Raw genomic sequence first — 14,536 nt, forward strand, 5'->3', positions numbered from 1 at the left:
ACCCTCTCCCTCCGACGCTCCCGGAGACGGTTGTCAATGCGGATAGTGAGAGAAATTAGTTCATCAAGATCAGGCTCCTCCCTGGACACCAACTCGTCATTTAGGGTCTCAGTGAGTGAGTTCCGGAATGCTCCCTGAAGAGCCTCCTCATCCCAGTCGCTCTCTGCGGCGAGGGTGCTGAACTCATATGCCATTTCAGCAACACTCTGGGAGCCTTGATGGAGGGACAGGAGTCGTTTAGCAGCGTCCTTTCCACAAACCGTGTGGTCGAAAACCTTTCTCATCTCCTCCGTGAATCTACTACAGGAGAAGCAAATGGGTGACTGTCACTCCCACACAGCAGTGGCCCAGGAAAGCGCTGCTCCACAGAGGCAACCAATCAAAAACTACATCTTGGCTTGTTCACGAGCATAAGAGTAGGTCTGTTGCTCAAATACTAGTGAACATTGTACCAAAAAGGCCCTGCAGGTTCCAAGATTACCATTGTAGCGCTCTGGAGTAGGAACAAACGGCTCCCGGGGCGGAGAGGAGGGACAGGTTGTGAGCTTTGGGCGAAGGTAGTTTCCAGAAGGGTTTTAAGAGCTTGGTCATGTTGATTGAGGGTAAACAGGTCCGGAGGGGAATCCTATAGGAGGTGGTGGTGCGGTGAGTCCAGAACAGGGTAGCACGTGGTGAGAAGTGGAACAGGAGACAGGAGCCAGAGTCAGGGCGGCAAAACTGCAGTGAGAGGATAAACAGCATCAAGCAGGGAAACAGGTACAGCAGGGTAACAGGATCTTGAATAATAATAACGTCTAGAAGCATAAACTGACTGAGCAGAGATTACGATCTGGCAGAGTGGAAGTGGCAGAACTGAGTATTTGCAGAGGTCTAGATAATGGAACGAGTTGTAGCTGGTAGGTATCTGCGGACTCTAGCACACCTGTCCCCAACCACACCATCACACACAAACAGAAAGGGAGGGAGAGAGAGAGAGAGTGTACTGGGGAATGGCTGGGGGGGGGGGGGGGGGGGGGGGGGCAGGAGCAGATGTGACAGGACCAAGGTGTCCACCCTGGACACATGGAAAAAAGCAGCAGTGGACATTTCTGAACTTGTAACCAACGGGCCTTTACATCCATGAATGTGTATCAGTAATTTGTCACCATTTCTGAGGCTATATGATATATTGTTCAGCAGATTTACTATGTAATGTTAATTTATTTGTTTTTATCCCATGATTTATTTTACATGCTAGCACATTGCCGGTGAGGGGTGGGGGGGATTTTATACATTATAAATTCATAATGTATTGTATGAATCCTATGAATTGAAATAATAAAAACTAGAAAGTAAATGCTGTAAATAATTTCAAATTCTTTATATTATGCAAACCAGATGGCACAATTGTTTTGTTTTTAAAATTGATGGATAGGTATGGGCACAATCCAACACTCAGACATAATTTACAAACAAAGCATTTGTGTTAAGTGAGTCCACCAGATCAGAGGCAGTAGAGATGACCACGTGTTCGCTTGATAAGTGTATGAATTGGACCATTTTCCTGTCCTGCTAAGCATTCAAAATGTAAAGAGTACTTTTGGGTGTCAAGGAAAATGTATGGGAGTAGAAAGTATATATATTTCTTGAGGAATGTAGTGGAGTAAAAGTAGGCTTGAAAGTTGTCAAAAATATAAATAGTAAAATAAAGTACAGATACTCAGTTTCTTTATACCACTGACTGTGGGAAGGTCAACATTCTTAAATGGTAATTACTTCTACTTGACATTATCATTCACCTGAAGACAGGACAAGACGTGATTTTGTTTTTTGCTAACATGTGATGGGGGTCCCTGGGTCGCCGGTTTGCCTGGGCGGGGATCCATGAGCAAGAAAAGTAAAAAAAAAAAATCCCTGCATTATAACATTAATAAATCAACAGAGAGGAAGACCCTGTTTGAATACTAAAAAGCAGCCCTCGTCGCTCTTTTCCTTTATCTGAAATAAGGATGGGTAGAAGCTATAGAGGTATGGCTCGGGAAAATGTCCCCTTTATCACACAATTGGAATTGTCTATACTAAAATCAACATTCAAGATCTTCAAGTTTATATCAGAAAGTTGGTTTTAGTGATGCCTCTAGTAATTTTAGTGATGCCTCTAGTAGTTTATATCAGAAAGTTGGTTTTAGTGAAGCCTCTAGTAACGTGTCTGGGTACCAGTCTTTTTAGCTAACATTCTGATATTTGACAAATGACAGAAGCGGCAATGAGTGTAATGTAATAAATGAACAGATGGCAATCAGGCTAAGCCTCTAGTGCTGGGAAAACCAGAATTTAAATGTCGAGTAAATACTTCTTTATCTGATATGTTGCCCGAGTCGGTCCACGAGCGATTACCACAGATGGAAATGGCCAACACCCGCGCTATGTTAATCTGCTTCTTTATTGGACAACCCACTGACGACATAACCCCGCCAAACTCGAACATGAACAAAACCTCCACTGCATCTATTTGAGCACCTTGATCAGAGAGAGATTCAATCAGGCATGGTAAAACAACACGTTTCGGCTTGTTTCTTTTGAAAAACGACATTTTTTACAACTAGCATCTCAGTAGTTTGAAATGGATTATCAACGCCGTATTACCTCATATCCTTTGAGAATACTTTGCTTTTTTAATCTGGTGAGTAGCCTAGCCAACCGTATGTTTTACTGATGCGATTGGGTTTGCATTTTTTTTGCATTTTTAATGAGGAGGATGATGAGACCTAGTAAATTATTATGACTACATGTTAATGACTATTGTGGAGATGATGATGGTGGTTTATTATCATATGTTATTATGATTTTTGTTATTGGTGTTTATAATAAATATTTTATAGTTACAATTACAGTAGTCTGTTACATTTGACATTGTTATAAATGGCAGTGTAACCATAATTCTTAAATGTAACACTATTCTCTCTTGGTTGATACATGTTTTAATAATGGAAAATAGCCTGCAGGTAAGTGAACAAGAAAGAAATGACTAGGTAGCCACTGCTCTTACAGGAACAGAAACCTTTTTAACCAAAACCCCAGCGAGGCCTGATGGTAATTGGCCCTATACTGCCAGTAAAAAGTCATTCTGGTATTGTACATAGTTATATGTAGAGCAGGTCATCCACTGAAATCAAGAATGCTCTCATAACATGTTAGTTAACACCAGGGGGTTAGTTTATTGACTGTTTTATAAAGCTTATCAATCTGAAAGAACTGTTAATATAAGAGTTTAAATTGTGTAGTTTTTTTTTTGTTGCTTAACAAAAACTTTACTTATGACAGCACTATTATTGATTTGGCCTAATATTGTTTTGATTGCCAGTAGCCTACAGCCATAATAAGCTTAATATGTGTCAACATGAACTTGAATGTGGAGCTCAAGATGACCCTTTGGAATTTGTCCACTTAGTCAAACAATCTTTCCCAATAGGGAGATAATACTATACTATTACTACAAATAATAATAATAATAATAATAATAATAACTAGTATTATAATACTATTCAGTTTTTTGTTTTGTATCATTTTTTTTTACCAATAATTTGTTGGTTTGTTTGTGTGGGTGGTTTTGCCAGGTATTTGTTGGTACATTCTGTCACATTGGTCACTGTTTTCTGAACTGGTTTGTGGTTTTGAGAGGAAATGTAGGTGTCCTGTAGATAAGTGTGAGGTGGCCTTGGCATTTCCATCGTGCGTGCAATGTTCGTCATAGCTGACGTCCACTCTGGGAACTGAAATATCCTGTTGTTGCGAAATAAAATAATGATTATTCTAATGAAAAATATTCTCCCTCTCTCTCTCTCTCTCTCTCAGGTTTGTTCTGTGTTGTTGTCTAGCTGTCCTCGTACCTGTGACTCAGGTAACGTAATCAGCTTCCCCCTGATCTAGAGTGTAAAAGTGTGGTGAAAGATTACACTTGTCTCACAGTAGTTACGTGTCCATCTAATTGGCAACATATCTTCATGCGAATATTTTGAAATCCTCATAAAAACAATATTCGCATTTTCCCACCTGAGATGTTTCCATCAAATTGACCAGTTGCGGAGAAAAGGCTGTGCGTGATGACGTGCTGCACATAAACATAACTTTTTCGGTTAAATTCTCATGTACCAAATAAAGAATACAAGTTAAATGGGTTTCCATCGAATTTTCAACTCTACTATTGGTTTTGTAAAAATAAATTACTGATGGTTTTGTTTAAAAAAAAGTGTAGCCTTATATTGCAAATGTGCCCACTCTGGTCTTGGCACATGCGCTCTAGCCAACAGCTGGCAGAAACATTGCGGGTAGGATAGCCTACATCCGGGTCATTCCACCCAGGGCCGAGTGTCTCCGGGTTTTTGTTTTTTCCTTTCAATTAAAACCTAGACAACCAGGTGAGAGGAGTTCCTTACTAATTTGTGACCTTAATTCAATCAATCAAGTACAAGGGTGGAGCGAAAACCCACAGACACGCATCCCTCTGTGGAATGAGTTTGACACATGTAGCCTACATGATGAGATTATTATGGATAAAAGAGCGATATTATTTGTATTCGTCAAAAAGCAACCAAGCATCGATAATCATGTCTCCAGAATAAGGCCCTGGATATTTATTGGAAAGGAGCATTAATCACCGTGTGCACTTTCAACACCTTCTGAAGTTCATAATAGCGTATTTCATCTGTAGCCTAATAAACAGTAGCGGTGCGTGGGTAAAATGTGTTGTGCGATGTTTGCTCAATAACCTAACAACTTCATATGCCTTGACACCGTGATATATAGGCCTAAAACCGAGACAATAATAATTCAACCACACATTTGTTTCCTTCCAAAACCGGAAAGTCCACAAAACAAATTGCATGTACAAACAGTTACATGACCTGCAGCATGGTCAATCAATGTAATGTTTCAAGCATTTTCGGAATACTAAGGAACTATTGAGCTGCCTCCACTATTCCAAAACCATTTCAACTTCGACATGTCAACGTCATCTAATTACCAATGCTTAGTCTAATACAGTAAAAACTAAAACATACCAAAAACGATTTAGTCCAATCAACAACGTAAGATACATATGATGTGGCTGTCCATGGTACTGATTTCTGTGTGCAAATATGTGTGTGCGTACAAGTAGAAAAAAACATGTTGACTCACTATTTATAGAGAAACGCCAACGTCATCCTCCTCTTTCATGTTGACTAAACGGTCTATGACTCTGTCATACAATACAGTACATGCTTTTTAGTTTTTGTTGTCCTAGGTTACCTGGCTAAAATACTTGCTCTCCTAACTTATTTTCAAAGGAACGATAAGCTAAATAAGATAAGATAAATAGTTAACATTAGCATACTACATCCACTGTAACTACATGTTGAACTTCCATCCTTTCAGGCCAGGGGCACAATGTATGAATTTATGGTTGGATCAGAATCGGCAATATAATAATTTGGCTAAACAGAGAATTAACTACAACCACAAGTCCACAGAAGAACAAATCATTGTGTGACTCCCAAGTTTACTTCCGTATGATGGTTATTATATCAATATTCCCATCACCATTTCTCGCATAATTAATTTTACCAAAACAAAAATATCCCATCTTGTCTTGCGCATTTTGTTTTGTCGTTTACCGACAAAATGTTCCATTATCCGACATGTACGTTACGCGCATAAAAAGGTTGGATGGAAACGTGGTTACTGATACATGGTGAATTCACTTCATGCCATTCAGTAATTGAAAATTGATTCAACACTGTCAGAAACTGCCACTTTGGAGCCTATGATGAAACGTCATGGCACAGGAAGTAGCTGAGCACATACAGTGGGGCAAAAAAGTATTTAGTCTGCTACCAATTGTGCAAGTTCTCCCACTTAAAAAGATGAGAGAGGCCTGTAAATTTTCATCATAGGTACACTTCAACTATGACAGACAAAATGAGAAAAAAAATCCAGAAAATCACATTGTAGGATTTTTAATGAATTTATTTGCAAATTATGGTGGAAAATAAGTATTTGGTCAATAACAAAAGTTTAACTCAATACTTTGTTATATACCCTTTGTTGGCAATGACAGAGGTCAAACGTTTTCTGTAAGTCTTCACAAGGTTTTCACACACTGTTGCTGGTATTTTTGCCCATTCCACCATGCATATCTCCTCTAGAGCAGTGATGTTTTGGGGCTGTTGCTGGGCAACATGGACTTTCAACTCCCTCCAAAGATTTTCTATGGGGTTGAGATCTGGAGACTGGCTAGGCCACTCCAGGATCTTGAAATGCTTCTTACGAAGCCACTCCTTCGTTGCCCGTGCGGTGTGTTTGGGATCATTGTCATGCTGAAAGACCCAGCCATGTTTCATCTCCAATGCCCTTGCTGATGGAAGGAGGTTTTCACTCAAAATCTCACGATTCATGGCCCCATTCATTCTTTCCTTTACACGGATCAGTCGTCCTGGTCCCTTTGCAGAAAAACAGCCCCAAAGCATGATGTTTCCACCCCCATGCTTCACAGTAGGTATGGTGTTCTTTGGATGCAACTCAGCATTCTTTGTCCTCCAAACACGACGAGTTGAGTTTTTACAAAAAAGTTATATTTTGGTTTCATCTGACCATATGACATTCTCCCAATCTTCTTCTGGATCATCCAAATGCTCTCTAGCAAAATTCAGACGGGCCTGGACATGTACTGGCTTAAGCAGGGGGACACGTCTGGCACTGCAGGATTTGAGTCCCTGGTGGCGTAGTGGGTTACTGATGGTAGGCTTTGTTACTTTGGTTCGAGCTCTCTGCACGTCATTCACTAGGTCCCCCCGTGTGGTTCTGGGATTTTTGCTCACCATTCTTGTGATAATTTTGACCCCACGGGGTGAGATCTTGCGTGGAGCCTGAGATCGAGGGAGATTATCAGTGGTCTTGTATATCTTCCATTTCCTAATAATTGCTCCCACAGTTGATTTCTTCAAACCAAGCTGCTTACCTAAATTACAGGCCTCATCTCTTTAAGTGGGAGAACTTGCACAACTGGTGGCTGACTAAATACTTTTTTGCCCCACTGTACATGTAACTGCCAAAATAAAGGAAACACCACCACAAAGCGTTTTAATGGTGTTTGGCCACCACCAGCCCCAAGACAGCTTCAATCTACTTCGGCATAGATTTTAAAAGGGTCTGGAACTCTATTGGAAGGTTGCGACACCATTCTTCCACGAGAAATTCCATAATTTGGTGTTTTGTTGATGGGGGTGTAAAACGCTGTCTCACCCCATAATCAAATCAAATTTTATTGGTCACATACACATATTTAGCAGATGTTATTGAGGCTGTAGCGAAATGCCTGCGTGTCTAGCTCCTGCAGTGGAGTAATATCTAACAATTCACAACAATACACACAGATCTAAAAGTAAAATAATGGAATTAAGAAATATATAAATATTAGGACAAGCAATGTCGGAGTCCGGAGTATAATATATATATATATATATGATGTGATGGAATGTATATTATGGACAGTATGTGGAAAGAATATTTAGTGTATCTGTAGAATACGTAGAGTAGAATAGTACATACAGCAATAGTTGAATAGGATGGCATTGACTAGAATACAGTATATACACACATATGAAATTAGTAATACAGCATGTAAACATTATTAAAGTGACCAGTGATTCCATGTCTATGTACACAGGGCAGCAGCCTCTAAGGTGCAGGGTTGAGTAACCGGGTGGTTGCCGGCAAGTGACTAAGTTCAGAGCAGCGTACTGTGTGGAGGCTGACTAGTGAAGCCTATTTAACAGTCTGATGGCCTTGAGATTGGAAAAAAAAACGCTTCTGTCTCTTGGTCCCAGTTTTGATGCATGTAAACCCCCTATGCTCCTTTGAGTCCCCTCTTTCAAAGTCACTGAGAGCTCTTCTTCTAGCCATGGTATCCAAAATAATGGGCAACTGGGCATTTTTATACATGACCCTAAGCACGATGGGATGTTAATTGCTTAATTAACTCAGGAACCACACCTGTTTGGAAGCACCTGCTTTCAATATACTTTGTATCATTTACTCAAGTGTTTCCTTTATTTTAGCTGTTACCTGTAGTTTTCGTGGCATGTCATACTCTTTTTGGCCAGACAGAATCAGATACATGGGCTACATATAGTAAGACAGAGGGGCACTGTTTTGCTCAATAGGATGCGTTTTCCGGTGTGAAATTGAAGGAAAGTTGGCGAGTGCACTGTTCGGATCACTGTTTTATATACTGCATACACTAGATGACTGATATTGGTTTGGATGTTGGAATCATTTTGGATAAACTTGCAAAGGTAACCTACTTTTCTGTCGCCAGCCCTGTTTGTGTACTGTCTAACAGAGACTAATTTAAGTACTTACTCTTCAACTTCCTTTTTCATCCTATGTTGTTGCACAAACCACTAAACACTCCCTTATGACTCAGCTGCAATATGTAACTTTTTGGGCGGCCACAACAAATTCACATAGAGTGTGAGTTATAGATCTGTCATTCTCATTGACAGCAAGTCTAAGAAGAGCTGGTCATGGGTGCACCTCAGCCACGCTCAAGGTACTAAATGATATCATAACCGCCATCGATAAAAGACAGTACTGTGTAGCCGTCTTCATCGACCTGGCCAATGCTTTCGACTCTGTCAATCACCGTATTCTTATCGGCAGACTCAATAGCCTTTGGTTTCTCAAATGACTAGCTCGCCTGGTTCACCAACTACTTCGCAGACAAAGTTCAGTGTGTCAAATCTGAGGGCCTGTTGTCCGGACCTCTGGCAGTCTCTATGGGGGTACCACAGGGTTAAATTCTTGGGCCGACTCTTTTCTCTGTATATATCAACGATGTCGCTCTTGCTGCGGGTGATTCCCTGATCCACCTCTATGCAGACGACACCATTCTATATACTTCTGGCCCTTCTTTGGACACTGTGTTAACTAACCTCCAAACAAGCTTCAATGCCATACAACACTCCTTCCGTGGCCTCCAACTGCTCTTAAACGCTAGTAAAACCAAATGCATGCTTTTCAACCGTTCGCAGCCCGCACCCACCCGCCCGATTAGCATCACAGCTCTGGACGGTTCTGACCTAGAATACGTGGATAACTACAAATACCTAGGTGTCTGGCTAGACTGTAAACTCTCCTTCCAGACTCATATCAAACATCTCCAATCCAAAATCAAATCTAAAATCGGCTTTCTATTTCGCAACAAAGCCTCCTTCACTCAAACTTACCCTAGTAAAACTGACTATCCTACCGATCCTCGACTTCGGCGATGTCATCTACAAAATAGCTTCCAATACTCTACTCAGCAAACTGGATGCAGTCTATCACAGTGCCATCTGTTTTGTTACCAACGCCCCTTATGCCACCCACCACTGCGACCTGTACGCTCTAGTCGGCTGGCCCTCACTACATATTCGTTGCCAGACCCACTGACTCCAGGTCATCTATAAGTCTATGCTAGGTAAAGCTCCGCCTTATCTCAGCTCACTGGTCACGATAACAACACCCACCCGTACCACGCGCTCCAGCAGGTAAATCTCACTGGTCATCCCCAAAGCTGCCAACACCTCCTTTGGCCACCTTTCCTTCCAGTTCTCTGCTGCCAGTGACTGGAACGAATTGCAAAAATCGCTGAAGCTGGAGACTTACATTTCCCTCACTAACTTTAAACATCAGCTATCTGAGCAGCTAAATGATCGCTGCAGCTGTACATAGTCCATCTGTAAATAGCCCACCCAATCTACCAATCTAAATTAGGCAAACTATTATAATTTTAGCAACCAGGAACTGGCAGAGCGATGTCTGCATATTGCATCTTTGTGGTTTGCAGGCAACTTCACATTCAGAACAGTCTTTGGGGAATCATTCTTCCATTCCTGGATCTTAACTTCAGTGAACCCATTGTACTTACTAAAGTGACAATGCATTGAGAGAGAGAAAGATTTAGGGAAGTGTGTAATCAGGATGTTGATACATTATGTGAACAGCTCTCTGTCATTTGTGTTTGTAGGCTTCATCATTAACAAGTGTAAGTGTGTCCCTTGTCCCAATGGTTACTACTGGTACAAGCTTAATGGCCGTCCTAAGTGTGACTTCTGTACTAAAGCCTGCTCAGGTAACTTTTAGATATAGGCATTACCTTGTGTTAGTTCATTCCTCTACACAATAGACATCATACCCATAATTTGTAGTTTAACTCAAGGTAACAATAGTTTCATGTAAAATGCTGCCGTTATTTTACTTTTGAATAGAGTGGATAAACATATTCAGAGCAAATGTCTCATTGATAATTTGTGTGTTTGTGTGTCTTGTCTTTGTTGGTGGGCAAAGTTGATCGGCACTTGACACAGGTGAAGGAATGCCGCCGGGACTCAAACCGGGAGTGCCACTGTGTCAGGGGCTTTTTCTGTGCCAGCACTGCCCAGTATACCTGCAGGAGGTGTAAACCGTGCGTGTCTGGCACCTTCTCCAACACAGCAAACCTAGCCACGTCCTGCAAACCCCACACAGTGTGAGTCCACAGCTACAGAACACTGGTACCGAGCACCACATGCACTGTACTGATTCACATGTTGTCTACCTATAAATATCTCAAATATGATGCTGTAGCTCCTTCTACTGGATTTGAGTCATTTGAAACTAACAATTGTACCCAAGGCCTACTTTTACAGTAAATGAAATTATTATTAGTACTAGTAGTATCGAACACTGTACTTTCTCATTTAGATAAACACGTTATCTCCTGGCTTCTCCCCTACCAGTTGTGGCCATAAGGGAATGACCATGGTAACAGAGGGCACTGCCTCTCAGGATCGTGTGTGTGCCCAGACTTCCCCCACCTCTCCTACAACTACTGCACTTCCACCTGCTCAAAGCTCAAAGATGTCCCTTCGTTCTGCTATATCCAGTGGTGTCGGCACCAACAGAGAACTCCTCATCGCGAGATCCGCATCTCGACTGGTTTGGTCTCCTGAGAGTATGGCTCTTAGAAAAGCTTTCTCATACTTGAGTGAAATCCAAGCATTTCCTGCTCTGTCCCTGGAGCGTTTTAACAAGCTTCACCAGTCAAGTACTAGAGGTCTTGTTGTCCCGTGACGTCACCCTGCCATTTAATCACACATGTTGTCTATTTATTCCAGACGTTCTCATCAGGTCCTCTCTGTCCCAAGCCAGGAGAGACCCCTCCATCTCCCTCGCAACCAAGCTCACCACCAGGAGAAAGCCATGCAAGGTGGACAGTGACACCTCACCTGCAGAGTCTGCCTCTGCACCCCCTCTTACCACAAAAGACAATGGTATAGTTCTCAAAAGACTAGAGTATCCCCTCTCTCAATTTCTACTAGATGTGACAATTCATAATTATTTCAGAAATTAATTTGTAGTTGGTTTAGTCCTTTAAATGGTCTGTTATATTCAGTGAAGGTAACATAACACTGACAGGTTCACCACTACAGCCTGCTTCTGTCTCTCTGTTCACCCCAGACTCACCTCATCTCCCAGTCCCAGCCTCTGGACAGAGCCCTCCCAGTCTCCCTTTGCTGCTGCTGATAGTTGGGCTCTTAGGGGTCACTCTGCTGCTGATTGGTTACTTTGTGGGGTGTAGGGGGAGGTCACTGGAGTCCATGCACAAGTGGAAAGGTGAGAGAATAAAGTGGTTAGATAACAAACACATATGCAGTGATACATGGCATTTTTCTATAAGACACAGTAAGTAAATAAATACACTAGCAACAATTATTGACAAAGCGAACACTAACACCACCTATACTCCCCTGCAGGGGGAGACAGTGAAACATTGTGTGTATACATACGTGAAAAACAATGTATTTTGATTACTATTATACTCAGTCTAAGACTTGACCACTTATAAATATAATTTTGATTCCTTTAGGTCCAATATTTCGGAAATATGTGAGTACATTACTTATTCTCTAGTTGCATAAAGTTTGAATCAAACTACTGTCCATTGTTGCTAGAAGTATAAATGTTGACTTCTCTACCTTGGGACAACCAGATTTGTAAGGAAAGTCTGAGAGGGAGCTATAAAGCGTGGGAGTGCCAGCCTTGTCCTGCTGCCCTACAGACGGCTTCCTATAAGCAGGCCAAGCTGCCACAGGAGAGAATCCCACACCTGGAGGCCCAGCATCTTCTGGGGAGGGAGACTGGGGGAGATCCTAGACAGGAGGGTACAGGGTCACAACTTCCAGGGGGCATGCAGAATGTCTCAGTAGATCCCTCTGGAGGAGAAAACATTAGCAACATAGTAGGTAGGTGTAGTGGATCACTCTGCACTGTTACTGATTTATTAAATGCATGAATGTCATATTATTACACTGTATATGTTATGTTTGCGTGATGTGCAGACACATTTGGATAGTCATATTTTCTGCTACATTGTCCAATAACTAGGGCCTAGAGCCCTCAAACTCAACTCTGGACCTCAAAACGCTGGACCTTTTTTTTCATAGTTCCCCTTTAATCAGGGATTGATTTAGATCTGAGACACCAGGTGGTGCAATTAATTATCAGGTAGAATAGAAAACCAGCAAGCTCAGACCTCGTAGGGTACGAGTTGATTACCCCTGGCCTAAAGGGTCGGGAAAACTCAGGTCTGGAAAAATGTGACTGTGTTCTGCACAAGGAAGTTTTTTTTTTTTTTTTTTACATGCGTCCGAGTTCACATTACCCGTTCCAGTTGTTTTCTTTGGCCGCGAGTTGAGACATACTTCTTCTAGTTTGAACTTCCTGTTAACGTTTTCCTGCCAAGAAACAGTAGCACCAGTGCAGTGCATACTTTAAATCAGGGTCAGAGGTTAATTTAGTGAGGATACAGGAAGCCAGAATCATGCATACAAAAACAGAAGCACATGCTGCTGAGTGATGCCAGCTTTTCACTTCCTCTGTGTCATATTGTTAATTTATTACACTGCTAAGTCCACCAGGTTTTACATCAGCATTTACTGTGCATAATATATATACATTTGTGTCACCTGTTTCAATAGTTTCATCTGATAATGTTTGTGCTTGTTGGTGTTTGATTCAGGGTCCATATACATCTACTCTCCAGGGACGGTTGTCCTGGGATCCAACAAATCAGACAGGGAGGGGGATCAAGGGGAGAGTGGAGGAGAGGGCTGTCCCCTCACCAGCAAGCCCCAGCAGGAGTCCTCCTACCCACTCCCTTGGGGCTCCGCTCTGGGGCCAGAGGGAATGAGTACGCCGAAGGATACCTGCAAAGAGCTGAGCTACCCCGTGCCAGCCACCAGCAATTGAAAACTATGAAAAAAATGGTGAGGGGGTGTGAGGGGGGGGGGGCAGGTTCAGTCAATATCATACCATCTCTGGGAGAGGGAGACTGAATATTATTTGCTACTGTAAAGACAGACTGAATATTATTTGCTACTGTAAAGACAGACTGAATATTATTTGCTACTGTAAAGACAGACTGAATTGCAAAATACACTGGGGTCTATGGGCCTTCTATTATTAAAGAGTGACAACTTGTTTGAACTGCATGTTATGGTCTTACTTCACAGCAGCAGTGCTGGGACAGTACCTAAGAGAGGAATGCATGTTCTGTATGATATGCGGTGATGACGCTGTGAGTTGGAGTTTCCCATGCTAGGGTACATGTTCACAAATTAAACTGTATCAACCACAAAAAATGAAAAGACAAGCACTTCATACGAGGTGTGAAGTAACTTCAATAACCATGATAGTTGGGGTGTAAAGAGCATACCATTTTTCATTGTGAAGTAATACATGGACTGTCTGGGAAATGTATACTCAAACATAGCCATGTTCAGCATAGGGCATATTTTCATTTTAAAGACAGCATAACACAATGACAATTTTACAAGGCTACTGCCTTAATGTCCTCTTACAGGGAAGAGCAATAATCATACAATTCTCTTTCAAATAAAATGATCCACATTTGCAGACATGAAGCCGCATATAATTGCTATGTTATCAGTAGCCTACATCTGGTCACAAGCATTGTTCTGTGAATTTATATTCAAGACATTGCTATACAGTAACCTACATGTATGATCTCCAGTCTGTTCCTCGACAGAAATAGGAGAATATCAAATTAGGTGTCAAATGAAAGCTAGGGTCTATATTTTTGGGAAATGAAGGCATAGATACATTTTTCAACCATTTCCATTTTAAAAGCTAGGCATAAGTAAAGGCATTGATTTCTGGACAAACCAATGGAAAATGGGTCTTAGAAAACATATACTAGAAAAAGTCTTAAAAGGTATAGGAAATTATCTAAACACAAAATTGTTTTCCTTCTGTAAATTTAAGAAATATTGTCTTGTGCCTTGTAATTCCGTAATCCAAAACCCACATACTGTGTCGTTAAAATATTTTCTAATTTCTCTCCCTCATGAGGATCGAGGATAATGAAAGTTCCCAGAAGTAACAAGTATGTATTTCTCGTGTCACTACTTATATTTTAATTGTATCTGTATCTTTAACTCTGCATTGTTGGAAAAAGACCGATAAGTAAGCATTT

The 14,536-nt window shown here is 41.4% G+C and overlaps 1 protein-coding gene across 1 annotated transcript; it reads left to right on the forward strand.

The window, feature by feature from the left end:
- Positions 1-2,464: 2,464 nt before the first annotated feature.
- Positions 2,465-13,532, forward strand: LOC110494627. Its single transcript, XM_021569859.2, has 10 exons — positions 2,465-2,662; positions 3,835-3,880; positions 10,028-10,132; positions 10,348-10,528; positions 10,779-10,993; positions 11,157-11,312; positions 11,500-11,655; positions 11,909-11,928; positions 12,032-12,284; positions 13,061-13,532. The coding sequence occupies exons 1-10, from the start codon at positions 2,603-2,605 to the stop codon at positions 13,288-13,290; spliced, it is 1,422 nt and encodes a 473-aa protein (XP_021425534.2). The 5' UTR covers positions 2,465-2,602; the 3' UTR covers positions 13,291-13,532.
- Positions 13,533-14,536: the final 1,004 nt, after the last annotated feature.

The sequence above is a fragment of the Oncorhynchus mykiss genome, chromosome 17 (assembly GCF_013265735.2).
Source record: "Oncorhynchus mykiss isolate Arlee chromosome 17, USDA_OmykA_1.1, whole genome shotgun sequence".
NCBI lineage: Eukaryota > Metazoa > Chordata > Actinopteri > Salmoniformes > Salmonidae > Oncorhynchus > Oncorhynchus mykiss.